General features: G+C 44.4%; 1 protein-coding gene across 2 annotated transcripts in view; it reads left to right on the top strand.

The window, feature by feature from the left end:
• OSBPL10 (oxysterol binding protein like 10) overlaps positions 1-19559 on the top strand; it is a 389517-nt gene that overhangs the window by 246427 nt on the left and 123531 nt on the right. For both annotated transcript variants that reach the window (XM_083188653.1, XM_083188650.1), the window contains 2 exons: positions 1503-1710; positions 3121-3275. In XM_083188653.1, the coding sequence (XP_083044779.1) occupies positions 1503-1710; positions 3121-3275 (363 nt within the window). The remainder of the gene's footprint in view (positions 1-1502; positions 1711-3120; positions 3276-19559) is intronic.

The following is a 19559-nucleotide window of genomic DNA, read 5'->3' as shown; positions in this document are numbered from 1 at the left end:
GACTTAAAGGCAGGGAGGCAATGTAACAAAGCAATGAGGAAGGCTAGTCAGATGCTTGGTTGCATAGGGAGAGGAATCCGTAGCAGAAAAAAAGACGTAATAATGCCACTTTATAGGTCATTGGTAGCTGATTGGCTGTTGTTTATCACTCTCCAATGTATCATTTGAAGCTTGATACATCTCTGTCTTGTTTTATTACATTATTCCCAATTGCAAAGTGCAATGTCGCTATGTAAATAACTGTTAATAGTAACAAAAATTGTGTGTGGACTTTGTTTTCTATTTATTACCCTTAAAACTATCAGAAAGGAATGAAAGATAAGATAAACCAAAAGAGTGCATGCTAAACAAGTAAAGAAGTAATAATGCCACTGTAGGTCATTGGTACGACCTCATCTGGAATACTGTGTCCAGTTCTGGAGACCATATCTTCAGAAGGATATAAATACATTGGAGAGTGTACAAAGAAGGGCAACTAAAATGGTTCATGGCCTACATCACAAAACTTACCTGGATAGACTAAAAGATCTTAACATGTATAGTTTGGAGCAGAGAAGGGAAAGGGGGGACATGATAGAAATCTTCAAATATATCAAGGGTTTTAACATAGTACAGGAGGGAAATTTTCTTCAAAGGAAAACAAGTAATAAAACACGAGGACATGCACTGAAACTGGAGGGAGGTAGGTTCAGGGGAAATGTTAGAAAGAATTACTTCACAGAAAGGGTAGTGGATAAGTGGAATAGCCTCCCATCAGAGGTGGTAGAGGCTAAGACAGTAGAACAATTTAAACATGCTTGGGATAGGCATATGAATATCCTTACAAAGAAATAAGGATTAAAAAGGGTTGAGTTTACCTGAAGGGTAAAAAAAGGGGCAGACTAGATGGGCCAAATGGTTCTTATCTGCCGTCAAATTCTATGTTTCTATATTTATATATACATAAACATATATACACCAAAAAAAATATAAGCAATAATGTGCGTGCATGCGAGTCATTTAATGAAAAATAAAATATAACTTTTAGAATTATTGATACAATCTGTGAAATACTAGTTAGGTCTTTTACCTTAATAATGATTATTAAAATAGGGGGGGGAGGGGGGGGGCAGCCAAAAATGTCCAGCCAATCACCGACTTTTTTCAAACACAGCCTGTAACATGGCAGTTAGCAGGTGATTGGCTGGATGTTTATCTCTCCTTATCACCCTTAAGGTGCCCATACACGGTCCGTTTAACGGATGCATTCGGGACTTAAATAGTACACATCGCATGCCTTGTGCATGCAGTATGTCTGCGATGCGATGCGATGAACAGCTAGTACAAAAAAGTATGTGCAGCACATACTTTTTGTACCGTACTATGTGATGCGCGGGAGCGCTCATCGCATAGTACAGAACGGAGCCGGCAAAAACGGAGCATCTATGGGCTCCTTTACATTTATCTCTTGTTAAGGCTTAATACATCTGCCCCACTAAGTGTTCTCTTTTCTGTGCAATTAGGTCATGGCTGAGGTGGAAGGACAGCAGAAAAATCTGGTGCACGCTATTGAATCCCTATCAGGCTCTGGCCCTCTATCTGCCTTGGACCAGGATTTGCTATTGCTAAAAGCTACCTCAGCTGCCACCCTCAGCTGCCTTGGGGAATGCCTCCAATTACTACAGCAAAGTGTATACCAGGCTGGACAGAACAACAAGACTGCGATGACAGGTGAGAAATGTTGGTACAGTACTTGTTTCACTAAAAAGGCTTTTCTGTTATTTTATGCAACTGTATTAAGCTGTTGATATTGTGACCACTTTTTAATTTCTATATTTGCAAATGTATCTCTTGTAGGACTCAGTCAGGGAAGTTTCTAGAATTACAGGCAGACTTACAATGCTTTCAGATCCTCTGCTGTTCTTCTGCCCTACCATAATTTCATTCTATACTGTTTTAGATGCCAATGCCATTTTTAGGGTAGTGCAGCCTGTGCTGTGGCACATCGAGCAATAAGCTCTGGTGGTGGAACCTGCAGCCACCGTGATCTCATGCTGTTTACATTCAGAGCCAGCTGCAGGCCAGTCGTGGCTCTCAGACCGGCAGCCAATACACAGCAATGACTATTCCAATTTGGCGCTGCCACAAGCCAGTCATAGCTCATGAACCAAAAGCCAATTAGATGCAGCTGCAGTGAGCCATGATAACTTCCATAGCACTGGCCACTAGAAGATAAATGGGTGTATTGGGGGAGCTATTTGAGCAGAAAGGCTGCAGGGACTACTATAAACTGGATTGGTATTTTCAAATTTTGGGAGATATCTGCAAGTGCAACATACTGTATATGCCACTCCACAGGTTGGGATCATTTGGTCTACAGCATGATGGTCGACAGCCATTAGTTCGACAGTCATTAGTTCAACAGGTCGTTAGTTCGACAATGTCTAGGTCCACAGTCAAAAGGTCGACATGGTGTTTTTCACTGTCTTTTGGCCTGAATGTCAACACAGTTGACATGGACACAGTTTAAAGGGCACCGCATCACCTCGCTCGCTGCGCTCGCGATCGGGCACGGTGCCTCGCTGCGCTCGTCACACTATTTTATTCACCTGCCATGCCCTGGTGGATGGTAGGGCATGAAATACCTCCTGTCAGCACATGTCGGCTCAAAAAACAATGAAAAAATCCCATGTCGACCTAGACACTGTCGAACTAACGACCTGTCAAACTAATGACCTTTTCTACCTAGAACCCATGTTGACCTAATGACTGTCTACCATCATGCTGTAGACCAAATGACCGCATCCCCTCTCCACTTGCCCTTATTGCTGTGCCCATATGCAGTTAAGCAATATATGTAGTACTCATGTACATTCTTACCGTGCACAGATATGCCTATATGTATAAATGTACTATGATGGCATCAATATCATAGAACGATGTTGCTAAAACAAGTGACATCACAGCTCATTTATACAAGAATAACAGGAAGTGAGTACAGCATTTCAAATATAAGAGATGACATAATTACTCACCAGACCTTAGGCTATATTTTCATGTATTTACATATATTCATGTCACTTGTGTGTTATAACCTCCATGAAAATTGCATGTGCCATTAATGGATTCTTCCATTCTCAGAAACCATCCTGGGCTGGCACGGACAAAAGTCTCATTCTACAGAAAATCTAAAAAATGAAAGTTTTAGCTCTTTGCCATCTGCTACTGGCAACCTCACGTGGCCCATACTGCCAAGCATTCCTAAGGACTACCAAATACTAGACCAAGATATCGAGGTGAGCTTGCGAATAACAAAATTTACCGTATATACTCGAGTATAAGTCGACCCGAATATAAGCCGAGGCACCTAATTTTACAACAAAAAAACTGGGAAAACGCATAGACTCAAGTGGGACCCTCACTAAAGTATAAGCCGAGTGGGGCTTTTTCAGCATAAAAAATGGTCTGAAAAAGTAGGCTTATACTCGAGTATATATGGTATGTGCCATGAAACCACAAAAAAATGGTTATTTTATAAATATTTGAAGTTTTCTCTGGATTGCAAGAAGGAATTGCAATCCTACATACTGCATATCACTGTCATTTCACTAGCTTTGTTTTTCTGCATAACCTACAAAGCATATACCGTATATACTCGAGTATAAGCCGACCCGAATATAAGCCGAGGCCCCTAATTTTGCCCCAAAAATCTGGGAAAACTTATTGACTCGAGTATAAGCCGGGGGTGGGAAACACAGCGGTTACTGGTCTGACACACACACACACATACGGTATTACCGGTAGTATACATACAAACAGCGAAGAACTCACAATGTATACAAACAATACTGACAAAAACACACAAATGGTATACACACAGTTGACACAGACATACACACACTTGCACAGTATACATACACATGCACAGTATACACACATGCACAGTATACATACACACACATGCACAGTATACATACACACACAGACATGCACAGTATACATACACGCACAAACATGCACAGTATACATTACATACACACACATACACACACACAGACATGCACAGTACACATAGTGTGTAAAAAAACAGCATAAAGGTAATTTATTACAGCACATACCCAGAACCCCCTCACTGCCCCCCCCCCCCCCCCCCCCCACACACACACACACACCAGAATTTCTTTAACATTTCATGTTGGTACCTTTATTCACAGTACCGGTACTTTAGACTCAGGACGGAGCAGAGGGAGCAGAGCACCAGGCAGGAAGTGTCAACCTCTGACACTCCTGCGTGTGTCCGGCCCCTGCTCTGTCCTGCTGCAGCGCGGCGCCGGCGGGAGAACGGGCGGGCAAGGTAGGGAAACCGGCTGGTGAGCTGGGAGAGCGGGCGGATAAGGCAGGGGAGCCGGCGGCAGCAGTGCACAGCTCCGGCGCTTTGTGATATGTCTGCGCCCGGAGCTAGTGTTCTGCCGGCTCCGCCGATGTGTATTTTCCACTTGACTCGAGAATAAGCCGAGGAGGGGGTTTTCTGCCCAAAAAATTGGGCAGAAAAACTCGGCTAATACTCGAGTATATACGGTATGTAGAAAAATATTCATTTTAGTTTTTTTTTTCTATTCTCATTTATTTATATTATAATATACAGGTGCGGCTCCAGAGGTGGGGCTGCAGCACAGTTCAAAATTCAAATAGGGGAACTGCCATTTCAAATGCTGCCATATATTGTGAACAAGACTCAATGGCAGTTGGTGTGGCTCCCCTATTTAAAGTTTGGACTGTGCTGTAGCCCACGCTCTGGAGCCACCACTGATAATATGTTAAAAAGGCAGTTGCACGTGGCATCTCATTTCAAGATTAGGGGCTAGATGTAATAGGGTTTTCCAAAAATCGCACAGGCGGGTGTTCGGTGGGTCAGCGGGGCTGCATTTCAGGGCTCGGTAAGCAGCGTTTTTTGCTGCTTACCGAGCCAAAATGAATCATCCCCAATGTGAACTATGATTATCTCTTGATTCAGGTCCACAAAAGATAAAAGGATCAGGTTAACTTTATTTATTGTTTCAGTAATTCCTATAGCCTTGCCGTGACATTTACTAATAGCAAAGAAAGATGTTTCACTATAACACAGGATTATTACATCTAACAGTATCAAGTGCTTGGGGCATATTACTTCACTTTGAGCATGCACTGGTCAGTGAGTGGTGGCTACATTGGGTGTACTTAATATTACACTTAGAAATTCTCCTGTAATGGTGGCCGGCAGTGGCGTAACTCCCGGAGGCAATGGAGACATTTGCCGCCGGGCGTTAGCCATCAGGAGGGGCACAGGAGTGGTGTAAATAGCAACTTTTAAAAAAATGTTGGGCGCCCCCTCCCCTCCTAATGCAGGGTAAGCTGGACGCTGACACACACACGGTAGCTGGCGGGGGTATAATGGCCAGTGGAGGCGAGCGCTGGGGCTTGGAGATCTCTCTCCTCCACCCCCCCTCCCTGCTTAGTGCTTACCGCGTCCTGACAGCTCCGTTTTCTACCAGCCGCGCTGTTCCTGGCCACAGTGATCAGACAGCCTATCTGATCACTGTGGCCAGGAGCGGCGAGGCAGGCAGAAAAACTGTCTCAGCTGTACCGCTAGCTGCCATCCCCGTTCGCCGGGTACATTCTCCGCCTGGCTACAGGGAGCCCGGAGATACACAGCAGTGTGAAAGCCAGAAGGGCAGCGCTCTCTGGCTGTCTGTGTGAGGACACTCAGTGACCCTGTCACTGCGTCCTCACACAGACAGCCAGAGAGCGCTTCCCCTTCCACCACGCCCTCTGCTCTTGGGCTAGAATACGGAACCTGCGCCCCGGTGGTGCCTGTTCCACCCCCGCCGGGGCTGCGGAGCCCAAATTACACGACTGGGGCACAGAAAGCAGGCACCATTTCAGAGTCCTGGGAGCCCTTCCGCTGGGGGACTTAGGGTCTCCGCGATAAGTGTCGGGGGGGGGGGCGTTTTTGCCGGTGGCCGAGCAGTGCCATCACGCGGGGCACACGTCGGCAGCTTAGACTGCCGGTCAGTGAGAGGCTGAGCGAGTAATCACTGCAGCAGCCGCGTCACGCGGGGCTGCCTGGCGGCACCGTCCTCCTACAAGGCTACAACTGCTGCTTTCTTCTCCCTGCTTGGGTGGGCTTATCGTCATTGCCCAGCTCCCTGACGCAGTGGACTGCGTTTGGGGAGAGATCTGCCGGGAGTCTCAAAAAGTGTGGCCGTGAGTATGGCATATGGTGTGTTTTTTTTTTTTTTTTTGGGGGGGGGGGGGGGGGGGTGTGATGCGCGAGGTGCGTGTTTGTGTGTAGGAAGGGGGCACCACTATCAATACCACCTTCGGGCGCATTGTATGAACTTACGCCACTGGTGGCCGGAGAGCTATAATTGAGTAGCATTGACTGTGGTGCATTACTAGTTACAGCGTGATAACATAGCGGAAAAAATATATATTTTAAAATACTGTATTATTCAGATTTTACTGCAATTTTTTTTTTTTAAATAAAGCATTACAAGATAAAAGGCTGATCTAATGCGGTATTATGCACCATCTTTTTGTATCCCAATTTTTATGTTTTATTTCATCATATGTGCAAAGAATTATCAAATTTAAAATATTCCATTTGCTTTTAGTATATGAAGGTGGCTGAGGTATGACTACAAGGTAGCATCCTTGGTGACCAGCAAAAAGAATGGAATACTGTAAATAAACTTCTAAAAAAAAAAAAATCTAAATTTATAATGGTATCTCATATTACTTAAAATAACAGACTTAGGGCCAGATGTACTAAGCTTGAAAAGTGATAAAATGGAGAGTGATAACGTGCCAGCCAATCAGCTCCTTACTGCCATGTTACAGGCTGGGTTTGGGAAATGACAGGTAGGAGCTGATTGGTTGGTGGTTTATCACTTTTCAAGGCTTAGTACATCTCGCCCTTCCCTTACAGTGTGACTGTTCAAGTTCAAAAAACGTGTATTCATTTGTGTAGTGTGTTTGTTTTAATGGAGATGAACACAGCACCTTTTCATTTGTTGCCTCATGCATCACACACTATGGGCCTAATTCAACATCGCTTGCTGAGCAGCAGTCGCTGAATGCTCAGCAAGCTGCTTCACACCGCCTGGCCGAACGCCCGCCAACGAATCCCCGCGGTAACATGCTAGGGGATGTGTAAGAGAACACATTCCCTACCATGCAGCTGGTAGCAGGAAATATCATTTGATGGTCGCCAACCATCGAATGATTTCCCCTGCCTTCGCAATTAAACGTCAGTCTGAACTGACCCTTATTTACAAGCACTAGGATGAAGATGGGCTGGTGGCTGACGTCCTGACATTGGCCCACCTGCATTGTCAAGGGAACACCCAGTGTTTTTATGAGGACGCCAATAAAAAAGGCTGGCTGTTCCCCTGGTCAGGCCCTGTGTCCGCCACCATCCGATCCTGGATCTCCCTCCCTGCAGTGAATGGATGGGTGAGTGAGTAATCAGGGTTTGCACATGTGCTGAAACACGCATGCGCAAAACCCTGACCATCGGGGCTGTGGCTGAATTTGGATCGCTACCAGCGATCCTGAATCGGTCCCTATGTACAGTACATACAGTGACACGACCAGGCAGCATACACTATGTACTTCAATATTTCATTTATTCATTTATTTACAGTTTTGTATATAGCGCAGCATATTCCGTTGTTCTTTACAATTGCAAACAACAGTGATAAAACAAATTGGGTAATAACAATTTTGGCCGACATAGAGGTAGGAGGGCCCTGCTCGCAAGCTTACAATCAATAGAATATTTGCTGTCTTTAAATCTATGCTGTTTCCATGTAAGCTTCATAAATAAGGCCACATATACTATATAAAGGATTATGCGGCACCTCACCTCTATGAGGGGATTTCAATTGTTCAAGTCAGCCGCTGATACTGACATACCTTTATATTGTTCTGTCATTTTGATGGCCTGGGAACAAGTAAGTATATAATTGTGCTCATACAGTTGATGTTTAAACTTAATAACTACCACCCGATCAGTTCCTAACTATCATTTTTCAAACACAGCCTGTAACATGGCATTTAGGAGCTGGTTGTTTATCTTTCTCCACTTTATCTTTCAAGACTTAGTACATATCCTCCAAAGTTCTTAAGTCACTTTGCATTGTGGAAAAGTTATTTGAATCTATTTTCCTCACCAAAAATCCATATATGTCTGTGATTCATTTCCACGGCCTGGATGATTGATGAGCTTTCCTCAAAGGGGTGTCTGTGGTCAGGGTTGTTGGAACTGCAAGAGCCAATAAAACATGAAATCCTAATGCAGCTTCAATTTGACAAGAGGTTTGAAGGTGACATAATGCATAAACATTTCCTTCATTTGTGATACTGTTTCATCCAGATTGTTCCCCCCTTGCCCTAAACAGCTCCATTAGCTTCCCATTGGTCTGCATCTGGGCCTACAGCCTCACCTGTTATCGAGTATCGAGTCCCAGATATGAACAGTCTGGGTCATAATGAGTGCCCAGTAATTAGCATAACATGGCTCTTTCTTTATGTAGACTAGAGAGGAAATTGCAAAAAAAAAAAAAAAAATGGAAATCTCTGAGTATACAAAAATGTTGGTTGAAAGTTAAATATACATTTGCCCAAATTATTTACAGCCTTTAGTAGGCTATTTCTAAGGGCAATGAGACAGAAAGGTACATAGGCAGGTTGGCTCCAGTGGAGTGTACGCTCCAGGCACCGAAAATTGCAAAGGGTGCCCAGACTTCCACACAGACTCCTGCCTGTGTCCACAGCTGGGCGACCTCCCGGGGAGGCAGGGAAGTAGGGGAAGAGGATCACACCACCAGTCAGTGTGCATGGCTGGGAGCATGATTGCGGTATGGTCTGTGGGTGGATGTGGCGTTTCATCGGGGGAGGAGCCACTGAGTTTTGGGGGCAGGGTTTCAGCCAGGGGTGGAGCAATGCTGCTGCTATCATTGGGGCTGTGCAGAGTACTTCTCTATCCAGCATCCTGTAGCCTTACTAGCTAGCACTGCTGTCTTCCACTGTACACTGCCTGCCCCCTGCCATGGGTTAGGGTCAGACTGGGAAAGGGGGGATTAGGTTTAGGCACTAGTGGGGGGATTTAGGGTAAGCCAGTGGGGGGAGAAGTTAAGTTTAGGCTGCAGGAGGGGGTTAGGATTAGGAATTTAGAAGAGTGGGGTGTGTGTGTGTGTGTGGGGGGGGGGGGAGTCAGGTGCAGATTTAGAGGGGACAATTAGGGTGATCGCCCCCCATAACACATTGCCCTAAACACCACACACGTACTGATCCTGCGCGGCACAGATGGGAATAATTGTAGTCAGACAGTGTATTCCATTGGCCTGCCCCTGTCCTCCTTATGCACATAAGCAGCCATCATGTCAAGGCTTTCAATACGCTGAAATCAGCATTCCCGGCGGGTTACAGGGGTTCGATTTAGGCACTAGCTGGGGTAGTTTGGGTTAAAATCAGATGCGCCCTTCCCAGCAGCCTGTTTCCTCCCTCCTGCTAGTTCAACCTACTAGCCAGAAAAACAATGCAGACAAAAAAATAAATAAAGGGGGATATGGATGGTGGATCAGACCAAGCGCTAATAGGCAGAAGCACTTTCCTATACTGTAAGTCTGGTTCTGGTGGCAAACTGATGCAGCTGCATGCTTAGTTGCCTCCCTGAGGTAAATGGTAGGTTCCTCATGGAATGTTGACTACACCGCTCCCTTTGCTGAGTCATTTGAGTTTACTCAAAATGGTTGTTCCATGGCCCTGTTCTGGAAAGCGGTGCATACAGTATAATCAGTAAACTGAATGGACTAATCTTCTTATAAGTGCTGCGTACCTTCTGGAAACTCGTCCTTGTGCCAATACCTGGCAGCATTGTAGACATTTATTTTGATTTAAAAGGAATGAGCAACCTACATCTCAATATGACATAATGAAACAAATAAAATCCAGATATACTCAATTTCATTTGGTATTTGACATTGTATTGTAGCAAAGAGTATACCTGGTAGTCGGGATGCCAGCTGTCAGAAGGTCGACAGTGTTATCCTAATAATCATAAGCCCAACAGGGGCTGGGTAAGTATACTTACCTACTCTGCCTACCCCTACCTGGTACCTACAACAGAACCTCCCCCCTGCAACCTAACCTTAACTGTCTTTTCTTAAGGCCTAACCCTCCCTCCCCTGCAGCCTAACCAAACCCACGTCCTCATACCCTCACGCTAAGCCCCCAATATACGTAAACCTAATCCCTGGGGCCTAACGCTAAGAAACCCTGGCACACTTACAAATGGTATTCCGGCGTTGGCATCTCTGGAGTTGTGGACGCCAGTTAGGCATCTGGCTAAACGCATCCCACTGTACATAAAAAAAATTTCATTCTATACTACTTATCATACTGTATGTATTATTTTTTTTTTTTATCTAAGAAATAGCACAGCTCTAAATATTTCTTCACTTACATAAGATTAAACTGCAGTTGTATTTAAATGATCACAAACTCTAATTGTAATTAAACAGCTCTTTATACTATTTCTTTGCTCTGGAATCAATGCTTGAGACTAAATAAGCCGCAGTGGTGTTAATTAAAAAGTCCAAAAATTATTTTTGTGTTTAATTCCACAAAAGTATTGCTTTGTTTTATTACTCATTTCACAGTTAAGCCATAATTATCCTTTTGATAAGCAACTCGGGAGTTTAAATGTTTTGGTCAGATTTAATTTAAAATTGCACAGTTCTACTTTTTTTTTGGTTACAAAGAATTTAAGAATTTAAGTATTAAAGTCCCCTTAGTTCAAATATTATGGATCCAGTGCTCATTTCAGGGTTCAATACTGGTGGTATATGTCACCACAATTGCGCATGCGCCAGCCCTGTAGCCCTGTCAGTTGTATTGTACAGGTGCCAGGACTGACCTGGAGCAGGTAGGGATGGCCATTGGTGCAGTCACCATCGATGGCGATACTGCAGCCAGCCATCAATAGTAATAAAGTATGTGATGGACAACCATTGATAGATTTAGCTATCAATGGTCATCCATTTTGTTTGACTGACTTGCCCATGGGCCATTTAGAAGGTTAGAGCGCATAGCTTCAGGGTTGTCTGGGGCAGAGCTATACTCTGTGTCCCGGCATCTTGAAAAAAAAGGGAAGGGTAGTTTCGATTAGGGAAACCTTCTGGTTGTCCCCCATCGATGGCAAAAGTATACAACATCGGCCATAAACCACAATGATTTTGAATCATTGATGGTTGATGGCCATCCCTAGCAGCATGGCCAGCGGCAGCCCGCCCCCTTCTAGGAGCCATCGTTGGTAAAGAGGATTTCCTATTTAAGTAATGCATTTGCTCCCGGATATTATAGGAAATATTGGTAATGAAAAGGTACACTCAAGTTTCGCTTTGTAGAGGAAACTTTTTCGCTTAATTAGTAACTCCTCTAAATGGTGTAATTTCTTGGACAAATAGAAGAGGACCTTTTGTTAGACTAATTTACATAATTTGTTATCTTACGGGCTGTAAAATGTAAAAACATTTTTAGTAGCTAGTATAAATCCATTTATATTTACCATTGGCAAAGTACATTCTGCACATAGGAGATAATACTTCCAGAAATACGAGGCACAGTGATGGGTGAAGCTAGTGGTTATTGCATTATGCAAAGTCCTGATATGCCGCCAGCTATATCCTGTATTCTGACCTTGCTGCTAGTAGTTCTTGCTGAGGATTTGATTGCAAAATCTCTATTTTCAGGATCCTCGATTTTCTTTCAGACACTGAATTTATTCACTTTTTTCTCCTAAATAAAATCTTAAACAGTACAATGGGCCTGATGCAGTCGCAGGCAATGTGATATGCGAGAGTGCAAATGCCTAAAACCTCGTATGAGGCATGTGTTGCACAATGTGCTAGGCGTTCCTGGATGGTGACTACGAGGTGGCAATTAAGACCAGTAAAAATGTTCCTTCTAGGGAAGTTCCTTATGTGTTCTCATACACAGGAGCATTATAGTTCACACTGGAGGCCATTGTGAGATGAAAAATCTGCACCTGCCATAGAGGTGCAAGCAATGGTGACCCTTAAACATGCACCAGGCGGTATTACAGCATCTACAAACTTCAGAGTGACAGGCTCAATCCTGGCATACACATAAATGTAAACCAAGGAAGTCACAGCTACGTCCAATTCCGAATCAGATCCTTTGTGTTTCTCACAGTCTTTCATTCAAAAGTAGAATGCACAAAAAATGTTTTTGCATATACAGAGTGGTTCCCATCTGGAGAGGTGGCTGTCTGTGTGGTGTATAACTGGCTTCCTGCTAGTTATCATCAGTGCAATTGTACCTACCCCATACTGGGTACAAGAGATGCACATGCAAACAGACACATTTGCACTCCCCTTCTACCCAACTATAAAGCGCAATGGAATTTGTTAGTTCTAAGTTATATGCCTAAATGTTCTATATATGTAAATGTTATATTTATATAAACATCTGCATAGTCTCATATGCCTCAATACACCCTTACTGATATTAGCAGAACTGAGACCGTCCCGTAGCGACCCACTTCCCCCATTTTGGAAATAAGTGTGGATGTGATCAAGATGTGTGTGCCATGTATTGCCATTTTCCAACCACGCACAGTTTACGTTGCATCCGTAGATCTCCTCTATCTCCCTGTAAGAATTGTATTTCATTCTCCGATGAATCAGGGAACTGTGTTTTAGTGTCATTACGTAGTATACTGCTGTTTACTCTTCTGTAGTCATAAAACAAATGTCACTAATATATGTAACTACAAACTAACTCTGCAAAAGCTTATGGGCACATTGCTGCAACTCTCTGAAAGTTCAAATTAAAATGGGCAAGGTCAATCTCAGAGCGATTGAATAAAACAATTACAATGTAAGCATTTATATTCCTGAGGCCTACTACATCTCATTATATATAATTATAAAGTAGTTAAAAACCCGTCAAAATGACAGCTGCTGCAATGTACTTTCACTTTGAGCTGTGACCGGTCTTAGCCCACAAACTCTCCAGCCCACCCACAGTCACGACCTGCTTCTACCTCCAATCTCTGTCTTCACAGCTCCCTCTCTCCATATCCAGCACGTTTCAAACAGATCATTTTGAGCCTCCACAATGCTGCCATGTACAGTATGTGCTGTCTGCTGACTACACATGTGATGTGATGACCTTCTGCAGTAACTTGCTGGGGTCCTGTCATGATTTTTATTGTCTAATGGGGTCCCGGAGCAAAATAGTTTTTTTTTTTTTAAATTAAGTAATTTTTATTGAGATTTTTGAAAAACAAGACAAAAATCTAAACAAAATTCCCATAACACGTATCAGGAGTATCAGACACATATTATACATATCACAGTTGACACAATCGTAGGCAACTAGGATAGCATGGTAGAAAGCAAAATATTGTATCAGGAAGTGGTCGTGAATTGAGCGATTGAAGGCGCCATTCAGAGTCACCCAATCCACCCCCAATGGTAAGAGAATAGCCATAGAGATGTCAGAATTATAGATCATCATTGCAATAACTATTAAATATATATTGCCAAATCGTGTCTGATGAGCCGGATAAAAAAAAAATAGAAATAGAGTTAAATAAAATAAAACTTCCCAACACAAACCTCCCAAGAACCCCCCACCCTGTATGGCCTAACCCAACCCTAGGCATACTTGGATCCCAATAAACAGCAACCTTCCCCAACCTATATTAAACTACATTAACTCATGAGGGATTCGATTAGTGGCTATGAGCTAGACCCCTGTATTAAACAATAGAATATACTGTAGTGTTCCCTCTAGGAATTTTTGGGGGCAGGACGCTGCTGCACGGGGGCAGCGCAATGGAGGCGGCCCGGGCCCGCCGACATCACAGTTGTGGGCGGTCCCGGGCCACTGACGTTACAAAAGGGGCGTGTCCGGGCTGCAATGTCATGAAAAGGGGCAGTCCTGGCCGCTGCTGTCACTAAAGGGGGCGGTCCCAGCCCTGCTGAAGTTGTTAAGCTGCCGGGGAAGCGCTGGGCTTCCCCGTGCAAACCGTCGGGGCCGGCACCAGGCTGTTTTAGAGGGGAAGGGCACATTTTGCCTTTAAAAACCGGGCAGGGCGCAGCGCCCCGCTAAAACAGCCTAGCGGGAACACTAATACTGTAAGTGTGTGTGTGTGTGTGTGTATACAACATAACAGCAACATTTCTCCATAACTTTAATGTATAAGTCAACAAACATAATTTCTTTTGAATATTATTTTTTTGTTTTGTTTAAGCACACAGAGGGAGTTTTCTTCGTAATAACTTAATTAAAACTCCCTTTACAATTTATAGTTGCTGAGACACAAGCAGAAGCACTTGGCATATGGTTCTTATGCCTTTATATTAGTGAATAAAAAGCCAGTTTCTTCCACACCCTCCCTCCAACCTGTAGATGTGAAGTCGTAACCCTGGCCCTCTGCAGCCAAGCAGGGCACCTTGCTGGAAGTGCTGAATTCACTGAAAATGTAATCTCTGATTGCAATGCTGCATAGCTATTCAATATGGAGGCTTCCTTATGACCAGCAAAACAGTCACATGTCAGGTCTAACACATGCCTGTAGACCAGCGGTTCCCAACCGGTGGTACGCGTACCACCGGGGGTAAGCGCTGGTCTTCCAGGGGGTACGCTAAGCAGAAGCCAGTAATGGCGGCTCCGTGACCCGTCACATGCGCAGGATGCTGGGTCACGCCGCCGCGGCTGGAAGGACGCCTGGCGCATGCGCAATAAGGAGAGACCGCCGCGCCTGGAAGAAAGCCGCCGCGCCTGGAAGGACGGACCCCCGGCGCATGCGCAGTCGCGCTGAAGGACACCGCCTCGCCTGGAAGAAAGCCGGCGTGCCTGGAAGGATGCCTGGAAGGAAGGACGCCGTGGCTGGATGGGCGGATTGATCCACTGGGATGCCAGGTGAGTATGCTTTCTGTCCCTCTTGCTCAGTCTCTCATCCTGCTGCACTACTGCATTTCTGGACACTCTCATGTTTCCGGACGCAATGGGTCGTGTTGGAGGGTATGTGATCCTGGACATACAAATGTGATCCTGGACATACAAATGATGTCAGCCACCTATAGCTTGTTGATGTATGTGGTAATAGGAACGACAGCCACTTTAGTTTGCTCTGGTGTCTTTGTGTTTAAAAAGGGGGGCTATGCTGCTGCAATGTGTATAGAGAGGTTATATGCTGCCGTAGTGTGTAAAAAGGGGGGACTATGCTGCTGCAATGTGTATAGAGGAGTTATATAACATTACTATCTAACAAAAAACAACTTTTCTGGCGAGGACGGATGGGTGGGGGGGATTTATGAGAGGAGGGGGTACTCAAAAATGAAAAGCCTAATCAAGGGGTACGGGAAAGAAAAAAGGTTGGGAACCACTGTTGTAGAGGGATGCAATCTTTAGATGGTATTAAGTTAGTGGAGATCCATATACATATATATCTATATAACACACACACACATTTCATTGCTAATTATGCTAACTTAGCATATTTTTATTTGCACATCTTTGGGGGTGAATAATAAGCTGTTATGTTGTCACTTGAGTGGTGCCATTGAAACAGACTCCTTTATAACATGATGACTGTAATGCACGGCGGTGATAAATAAGTTCTGCTCTGAATATGGATTGTAAGCTTACGAGCAGGGCCCTCATTCCTCTGTCAGTTTGTGTCTACCCAGTTTGTTTAATCACTGTTGTTTCCAATTGTAAAGCGCAATGGAATATGCTACGCTATATAAGAAACTGTAAATAAATAAATAATAAAATATATCATAACGCTGCAGCCATTAGAGTACAATGCATTAACAAATAATAGAACTGAGATGTTTGTGACAATGGATATAAAGTCGATCGTACTCTCATAGGTGCTTGGTGAAGCACCATTGTATCTCATTGTGTTATCTATGTACTTAAATCTATATTGAAAACTTAACATAATTTGGACAAAATTATTATTAAATGTGCGGTATTTGACTGGTCTGTATTCAACAAGATTCTCATGCCTTTGCCGAACAAGAGAGAATCATTACTGAACTACAAAATGGCTTAATCTTGTCCCTTTCAAGCCTCACTATTATAAAGAGATGACAGCATTGATCATATTAATGCTGGAAAACTGTCACAATTCTCCCGCATTGGACCATTTAGGGCAAAGTAGTAGCAACTTATCTGAGATATTAAAAATAGGTCAAAAGTAAAGGACATTTTCATAGTGTAATTCATGTTCATTACATTATAACTAGTACAAGATTGACGCTGGTTACCTATAGAAATTAATTTCCAATGGAGCAAAAATAAGGACAGAACAAATGCAATGGAAAATAAAAATCCTTCTGCATCCAGCATAAATCTCCTTTCTTTCCCAGGAATATTCTAACATGTTCTAGCCTCCGGGAGATTTCTAGCACTGTGTCTCACTACAAATAATGAAATACATATTCTCTTTATAAGCAATATTAACCAAAAACTGTATTGTTTCAGTGGTTTTTTAAAGCATCAATACCACATCCAAACTGTGGCGTAAGTTCGTCCCAGATGCCTGGAGGCAAGGTGTTTATCCCCCCCCCCCCCGCCCCCGCACACACTTATATAACAAAATATATATATATATGTCTGTTACCGAATCTTTCTTTCTTTCTATCTATCTATCTATCTATCTACATTTCTCTGTCTCTCTTTATCTCACTCCAGGCGGGATGTACTAAGGGGAAAATGCGGTAAAACCCCCGTTGTACCGCATTTTCCTATGTATTAAAACCCCACCGCCACGATACCGCATAGTAGGGTATCGCCACCTTTGGGTGGCGATACCCTATAGAAGCCTATGGCTTATTTTCGCCACCTCCGCCGCAACCCCGCCGCCTCGCCGACCCCCCCTCTCCCCCTCCCTCCAGCTTACCTTCTTGTAGGTCCTCCTGGACCCCGGAAGGTAAACCCTTCTTTCCCCTAGCAATGCAGCTGGATGTCCTTTCCGGTTGCAGGGGGGAGGAGGAGGTGCCGGGGACAGCCATGCTGAGCTGTCCCGGCATGAGGGGAGTAGGAGGCGGCTGTGAGGTGATGGAGACACCACAGTACAGGTATTGCGGGGGGCCTCCGTCACCGCACCGCGATGCCTGCCGCATATGTTAGTACATATGCGCTGGCATCGCAGCGGGGGCATGGCGAAGGGCCTCGATGTATATTAATACATCCCGCCCTCCATCTCCCCTCTTCCACTTTCTCTTCCAGACACACACCTCTACTCTTCTCTCTCGCTACCCACCTTTCTCCCCTTCCCTCTCTCCTCCTTTCTTTCTTTTTCTTCTTACCCTGCGCATACGCGGCCATCTGATAGTCGGCTGCTTTCTGGTCTGGTCTGCATCACACCCTATGGCCATGGTCTCTGTACTCATACAAACCATTGTATTATGTTCATGGCTTCCGTATTATTATTGTTTTTTATAACAAATACTGTAAGTCTTTTATCTGTTAAGCATCTTGAGTCAGATGGAGAAAAATTATTATTAATATGTTTGGAAATAGATTGCTCAGAAATGGATGCAGACTTTTTTTATTCAGCAAGTAACAAAGAATATCTGTTTTCAAATAACAAAGTGTTTTGAATAATGACATTTAAACATTATCATTAAAATAGATGTAGAATAGAATAGTATTAAAGACAATGTTTCCCTGTCACATTTATCTGATTGCTAACGATTTCTGTTTGGTCGTGAAGTAAAAGTTGTATTGAGTGCGACATTGCAGGGTAGGTAATTGTAGGAGAATAATTGCTTTGTTTGATCACGCTGTTAGGCACAAGATGCTTCCCTCAATGCCTTTAAATATACAATAGAAAATGCAATTATTCCTCTGTAATTATGCATCTTTAAATTGTCTAGCAGTTATACTAGGAGCAAACATACATGCACTGTAGTTGGCTGGCAGAAGCTTCAGGATTAACTTTGGCCCTAAAAAGTAGTCTCTCATGAGTTATAAGTAGAGTTCAGCAGAGTTCCTCTACTATATGTGCAATAAAAAAAGTTTTCAGTTCTGCTCCAATAACTTTGGAATCATAGCTGCAAGTGTCCCAGTGAAACATACATCACAACACAAATCTTACGGTTTCCTTATGCGGGGGTGAGTCTGTAGGATTCCAGTAGTTTAAATTATTAGGAGGCAATACTGTTAAGTGCAGAATAGTTGCTCAGGGGCTCAAAAATAAAGGTAAGACTTTAAAGAGGTGATATTTTGGTCCAGTGATGTGTGGGGAGGTCAGTGGCTGGCTCTGATACTGGCTAGTATTAGAGCCAGATGTGCAATCATGCAAATATAATGTTTCTAAGTTATAAATATTATCTTCTTAGTAGTGTAATCATTTTATAGTCAAAATGGATCCCATGCAACTTCATGGGAACACATGTAGACAGGTCCATTGTTGTTTTGGAGAAGAGCACCAGAACTTATAGCAGGCATTGTTTGACGCGCCAGTCCCCAGTGATGTTGTGTAGCTTGCACCAGGACTGGAACTATCTCTTGCCGCCACCATGGCCTTGTCTGGTGCACACTCAGCTCCTTGGGTGATGACGGAGATTTGAAATATGGCACCTGCCCACCAGCCTATCAGAGCTTGCAGACCGGCAGCCGCAGTTAGGGATTGTCTGCCGGACTGTGAACTTCAATTGGCTTACAAGCCTGCGCCATATTTTAAATGTCCGTCGGCACTGGTATGAGCCGTGCAGCAGCATAGGAGCTGAGCGCACACCACACAAGGCCATGGCAGTGAGCACTCTGCTCCCATCTGCACTAATGTGGGAATTCTGTAAGGGGCACTAATTTGGGCAGTGTGTAAGGGGCACTGCTGGCAGAATTATGTGTAAGGGTCATTACTAGGGATACTGGCCCTCATTATGGTTGGCTCACAAAGCAGCTGTCACAGCCCGGCGCAGTGCCAGGCCCGGCACCGGCTACTCACCCCTCCGCGTTCGCCGGTCTTGGCGCCGTGATGGTGCGGGGCTGGCTGGATGCAGACGGCGGGTAGTCTGGAGGCTCCCCAGTCTATTGGCGGGTCCGGCAGCAGCACAGACGCCGGCTCCCGGGACTGGGCGCCGCCATGTTGGGCAGGTCACGTGATCGGCACTCAGTGCTTCTATTTGATACCTTCCTTCCCCACTAGGGGGCCGGACCTTGCTGGGCTGAGGTATAAGTTCCAGGAAGCTCTTAGCCTCATTGCTGGAACAACTCGTCAGCTGTCAGCATCTCTCTGCAGCTCCACTGGTTGTGTGTGGTTCTGCTGATCCTGCTCTCCTGCCAGATCCAGCTCTCCTGTCCCAGCTCTGATCCTGTTCCTGCTCCTGTGTGTTAACCCGTTCCTCCCTGCTATCCTGATATTCCAGTTCCGTCATCATCTCCTGTAGCCGTGTCGGCAGTCTTCAGTTTCAAGCCCCGCCTTTTGGACAAAGTTGTCAGTTTACGTTTAAACCAAGTCTGGTCCTTTTCAGTTCTCGTTTATTCTT

The sequence above is a fragment of the Crinia signifera genome, chromosome 5 (genome assembly GCF_055691185.1).
Source record: "Crinia signifera chromosome 5, ASM5569118v1, whole genome shotgun sequence".
NCBI classification, from domain to species: Eukaryota; Metazoa; Chordata; class Amphibia; order Anura; family Myobatrachidae; genus Crinia; species Crinia signifera.
This window is presented reverse-complemented; position numbering and strand designations above follow the sequence as displayed.